The sequence below is a fragment of the Podarcis muralis genome, chromosome 6, assembly GCF_964188315.1.
Source record: "Podarcis muralis chromosome 6, rPodMur119.hap1.1, whole genome shotgun sequence".
In the NCBI taxonomy this organism is placed as follows: domain Eukaryota; kingdom Metazoa; phylum Chordata; class Lepidosauria; order Squamata; family Lacertidae; genus Podarcis; species Podarcis muralis.
The window spans coordinates 83,806,304-83,812,303 of NC_135660.1; the positions used below are offsets into that span (position 1 = coordinate 83,806,304).

Below are 6,000 nucleotides of genomic sequence, written 5' to 3' on the forward strand. Positions count from 1 at the left end.
GCAGCTGACACACCAAAGCAGTGGTCAGCAAGGTTTATCTTGTGTGGGCCAGATCGGTCCCGTTGAGATTCCTCTGTGGGCTGGATTGCGGGTGTGAATGAGCACACGAACGCGTTTTTCAGCGTCTGCGCATGCACAGACGAGATCTTCGGCGCAACGGAAGCGAGTCCCCGTGCTGTGCTTCGCCGATTTAGCGCAGCGCACAAGTGGGCATCTCAGTTCAGGGGCAACTCGTGAGCCGGTCAAACGACCTCCGTGGGCCACTTCCGGCCCATGGGCCTTAGGTTGCTGACCCCTGCACTAACATGTCCCAACACAGAGTTTGGAAAGCTCTGCCATAATCCTGCGCACGCTTACTTGCAGTGTAAGAAACTCACATAGATAAGCTAATTGCCAAATGGCACCTTAAACAGAGATTACAGTCACCACAACAGAATGTCTATGCACCTTTTTTTGCAATGAAATTTATTGTTGTGGTTTAGGGTTGCCATATTTTGAAGAACAAAAAAGGGGACACTGTGATGACTCTCATTTTAAATACCACTACTATATGTAGGCTATAGAAGCTGTGATCTATTGCTGAGGGGGGGCAGGAGAAGAGAAGAGCAAAGCAAGTCTTCAACCACCAGTCATGTCTACGTCTCATCCAGAAAGTATAGCCAGAGACATTTTGGCAAATTTAAAAAATCCACCCAGACAGAAATTTTACCCCTGAAAAGGAGGGCATGTCCTGGAAAAGAGGACACACACCAACCCTATCATTGTTATTATTCCTTTCATTTCTTTACCACTTTAAAGAGATTTACAACACATTAAAACATCAAAGAAAACAATCCAGAATAAAACCAATTCAATTCATATTCAAGCCCATATTTATTTACCTACTTAATTTACTGTAGATAGCTGTCCCATAGCAGAAGTACTCTAAGAGGTCAGTGTGGTGTAGTGGTTAGTGTATTGGACTAGGACAGGAGTAGGCAACCTAAGGCCCGGGGGCCGGATGCGGCCCAATCGCCTTCTCAAAATGTCCCGCGGACGGTCCAGGAATCAGGGTGTTTTTACATGAGCAGAATGTGTGCTTTTATTTAAAACGCATCTCTGGGTTATTTGTGGGGCATAGGAATTCATTCATTATTATTTTTTTCAAAATATAGTCCGGCCCACCACATGGTCTGAGGGACGGTGGACCGGCCCACGGCTGAAAAAGGTTGCTAACCTCTGGACTAGGACCTAGGAGATCAGGATTCTAATCCTCACTCACTCATGAAGCTCATTGGGTGACCTTGGGCCAGTCACAGCCTCTTAACCTACTTTACAGGTTCATTGTAGGGATTAATTGAGGAGGGGCGTGAACCGTGTACTTCTTGGAGAAAAAGGCAGGATATAAGTGCAATAAATAAGCTCTTCTGTGCTCACCAGCTTAAGAAAGTTGGAGGGGCCAGCCAGATGGAGATGTCAGTCACCAGCCTGGCATCCAGAGATCTCCACATGGTGGCAACTGAACCCGCCCCAATTGCAAAACACACCTGGCAAATTTCAAACATTGCTTTACTTCTGAATAAATTCACATGGGCTCTGGCTTTTAGACTGTAATCCAAAAATACGCTTACCAGGATAAAAATCCCATGGAATGTGTTCGGACTTACTTCCAAATATGTATATAGTCAAACTATGGTAACCGATTCTTCATTTTTTAGGGACCACACCTTTTAAATGTTGTGACAAGCAAGAGAACGCTCCAGGTTTAGAGCTCTAAAACGAATCTTATCCATAATCATGAAAAAATGTTTAGCATGTATACAGTCATACCTCGGAGGTTGAACAGAATCCGTTCCCGAAGTCCGTTCAGCTTCCAAAGCGCAGCTTCTGATTGGCTGCAGGAAGCTCCTGCAGCCAATCGGAAGCCATGGAAGCCCCGTCGGATGTTCAGCTTCCGAAAGAACATTCAAGAACTGGAACACTCACTTCCAGTTTTCAATAGTTCGGGAGGCGAAACCTTCAACTCCCAAGGTGTTTGGGAGCAGAGGTACGACTGTATAGTGAAGACCATCAAGCTTATCAAGAAAGAAGGATCAGACAGGATTGCTCAACAGCACAACTTATTTAGGACAAGAAAATGGACTTTTCTACACAACAGATCATTATCAAAAGAGACAGTGGTGATCATTAGCATAGGGTGTTAGACATACCTTGTGGAGAACATAGGTTTTTCAACAGCTATTAGCAAAAATAGAACATCCATGTTCAGAGGCAGTAAAGCTGTTTTGTCTGGTACAGCAGAGCTCTTTTATGGTTGTAATTCATTAGTTGCTATCTCAATGAAAAGTCTATTCCTCTACCCTCAGATGTTTTTGTAATCCATACAAAATGTTTCTCAAAAAAAGGAAGAAAATTGATACATAGTTTGTAGGTATATTTGTGTACTGTTTAAGTCTGTTTCTATCTTGCAGAAACAAAGAACAAACAAACACACACCTGAAAATGGTTACTACTATGCTGAAAATGGAAGTTGAGGCATGGGCAGTAAACCCCCTTTTCAAAATAAAAAGAACACACAAACACCATATTTAATTTCATGACAGCTATGTGCAATTTTATTATTTTCTGTTTTGCAAGCAAAACTTCAGTGTAACTATGTCAGCACCCACAACTGATCTGAAACATGTGTCGAACCCTCCCCACGGACACATGGCTTTAAAGTGCAGCATGTTGCAATGAGGACATTGGTAGAAGCTGCAGCATAATGGCAGGAATAATAATTAGTATTACCACCTGGACAAAAGTGCATTCTACAAAACGTGTTAAGAAAGCAAGCCTTTCTCAATGGGCTCGCTGGAAGCCCCCTTGGTCCAAATCTTACAACTGTTGTGAACTCAGTAAGTGGCCTTTCGGTAAGCCACTCTTCCTCAGCCTTTTCCCACCTGCAACTGTCAAGATAAAATAGCTGGCCTATATTACAGGGTTGTTGCATACAAAGCAATGTGTACAAAACTCTACATGTGCTCCTTATCCATATGAGACATGCACAGCCCCTTTAGCAGCAATGGGAGTGGGGACCTTTAGAGCATGCTTGGTTTTGATCAGTTTATCTGTGGGTCAGAGAAACTTAAACCTTCTGCTAGTAAGCAGAATATATACTCTGCATCCACAGTGAAGTTTAAAGCAACAGTTAGAAGACAGTACCCCTACAGTAAGAGCCTGAGGGCACAGCCCTGTTCCAAAGAGGTGATGTCTGGGAACCCATAAACACAAATATTGCTTATGTCTGTTACCCAGTGGCGTAGCGTGGGTTGTCAGCACCCGGGGCAAGGCAAGTAATTTGCGCCCCCTAACCCGTGGATTTGTGCCCCCTAACCCATGGATTTGCGCCCCCTAACCTGTGGATTTGTCCTAACCCCAGATGTTGCGCCCGGTGCGGCCGCCCCCCCTGCACCCCCCACGCTACGCCACTGCTGTTACCTCCAAGGAAAGGGAGAAGAGACTCCACTTGAAGTTGCAATCTATTGCCTTCTAAGACTATGGGGGAGGACCTCTTTGTTTATTTAATAAGTTCATAGAGAATACATGAGGCTACAGACATAAGAGATTCTCCCATATGCCCATGGCCTTGTACGGTACTCAGGAAACGTACAGATGCTCAGGCACACTAAAGAGGTCTGAGGCTTCAGAACACCATAGCCATGTAGAGCTTCTAAGCTGCATTAAGACAGTTTAATACATGCATTAGAAAGGGAGAATTTTGGTAGGTAAGGCTTCTTATAACTGCAGTACCTTGATGGGAGAAGTTGCATCTAAATCCCTTTAATGCATTAGGCACAGGAGCCCTGCTTCACACCTAGTCTGACAAACAGCCTCATAGGAGAGTATACCAAGCCTGTACTCCAGAGCTTTCCAAACTTTTCATGTTGGTGACACACTTTTTAGACATGCATCATTTTGCAATGCAGTAATTCAGTTTTGCATCATATCATGACACAGTAATTCAGTTTTACTAGCAAACAGGAGGTTAAACTAACCCCTTTCCAGCCCTGGGAGGAGCGTGGGGAGCGTTTGCACAACACACCTACACACTGCAGCTGACACACTAACGTGTCCGACACACAGTTTGGAAAGCTGTGCTGTAATCCTGTGCACACTTACTTGCAGTGTAAGAAACTCAGATAGATAAGCTAATTGCCAAATGGCACCTTAAATGGAGATTATGGTCACCACAACAGATTATCAAGGCACCTTTTCTTGCAATGAAATGTATTATTATTTAGGGTTGCCATATTTTGAAGAGCAAAAAAGGGGACATTGTGATGACTCTCGTTTTAAATACAGTGGTACCTCGGGTTAAGTACTTAATTCGTTCCGGAGGTCCGTACTTAACCTGAAACTGTCCTTAACCTGAAGCACCACTTTAGCTAATGGGGCCTCCTGCTGCTGCCGTGCCGCCGGAGCACAATTTCTGTTCTTATCCTGAAGCAAAGTTCTTAACCCGAGGTACTATTTCTGGGTTAGCAGAGTCTGTAACCTGAAGCGTATGTAACCTGAAGCGTATGTAACCCGAGGTACCACTGTACCACTACTATATGTAGGCTATAGAAGCTGTGATCTATTGTTTAGGGGGGCAGGAAAAGAGAAGAGGAAAGCAAGTCTTCAACCACCAGTCATGTCTATGTCTCATCCTGAAAGTCTCATCCAGAAAGTTCAAAACAGCTGTAATGAGCAGGAACTGCTACCCATTGGATGCAATAATAATAATAATAATAGTCATTTGAGAGAGTTTTCCCATACCCAGCTTGAACCCCATGACTTGGGACAAGGGGGCCTGACGCCATGAGGAGAAAAGGGAAGGGAAATTCTTCCCCTTCTTCATCTCCTCCTCGTGGCATGGGCGGGGGGGGGGGGAGAAGTCAGGCGTTTTGGGTAATAGGAAGCACGAGAGAGAAGTTTTAAAGACTCCAAGCAGAGGCTGAGAAAGGAAGGGGGGCGGGATAAGAAAGCGAAACTGAGAGACGCTGAAACGAAAGACGCCCCCCCCCAACCAACCGTTTCTGTCAAACAAATACTGTAGGGTTAGGTGGGTGAGTGAGTGGGGAGGCACTTACTTGAGTTCCATTTACCACGACCCCTGACATCTCTGCCCCCAAAATGTGCTGCCTCTCTCTCCCCACACGCCCCACTCAAGGGAGAGGCAAGGCTCCTGAGGGGACTTTTCGCTTCTCCTAAGGTGGCCGCCCCTGGTGGCCTGAGGTGAGGGGAAGGAGCGCGACGGGCGGGGGAGGGGCGAGGAAAGAAAAAAAAGGCGCGAAGAAGAGCTCCTCAGCCTTCCCCAGCTGCGCCTGCAATTAAATGCCCTGGGAGGAAGCCCAGCTGTCGTCAGCTGATCCCCAGGCGGAAGAGCCCGTGTTGACTGACGCCGCGCGCTATTCCGGGTTCCTCACGTGAGCGAGGCGAGGGGCCTCTTGCGCGTCGACCCAAAACCGTCGGGGGCCGAGGCGGGATGCAACTTCTCCTCCCAGGATGAGCTTACCTGGGAGCAAAGAAGCCCCTCCCAAATACTGCCTTTCCCCCCCCCAAACTTGGGTCCCCAGATGTTGTTGATAATTTTTATAATATTTCATCAAGTTTTCATTTTGCAATATTTAAATACATCCTTCCTGCATTTTTCATGTTTTGTGGCTCATATGAGCTAATCGGCTTCCTTCCCTCCCTCCTTAAAGCTAAAGGACCCCTGACAGTTAAGTCCAGTCATGAACGACTCTGGGGTTGCGGCGCTCATCTCGTTTTACTGGCTGAGGGAGCCGACATTTGTCTGCAGACAGTTTTTCCAGGTCATGTGGCCAGCTTGACTAAGCCGCTTCTGGCGAACCAGAGCGGTGCATGGAAACACCGTTTACCTTCCCGCTAGAGCGGTACCTATATATCTACTTGCACTTTGACGTGTTTCGAACTGCTAGGTTGGCAGGAGCAGGAACTGAACAATGGGAGCTCACCCCGTCGCAAGGATTTGAA

The 6,000-nt window shown here is 46.2% G+C and overlaps 1 protein-coding gene across 1 annotated transcript in view; it reads right to left on the reverse strand.

Moving 5' to 3' along the window:
• Positions 1 to 5,347, reverse strand: part of LRMDA (leucine rich melanocyte differentiation associated) — a 720,335-nt gene extending 714,988 nt beyond the window's left edge. The window contains exon 1 of the mRNA XM_077930639.1: positions 5,094 to 5,347. Coding sequence (XP_077786765.1) covers positions 5,094 to 5,123 — 30 coding nt within the window. The 5' untranslated portion in view covers positions 5,124 to 5,347. The remainder of the gene's footprint in view (positions 1 to 5,093) is intronic.
• Positions 5,348 to 6,000: the final 653 nt, after the last annotated feature.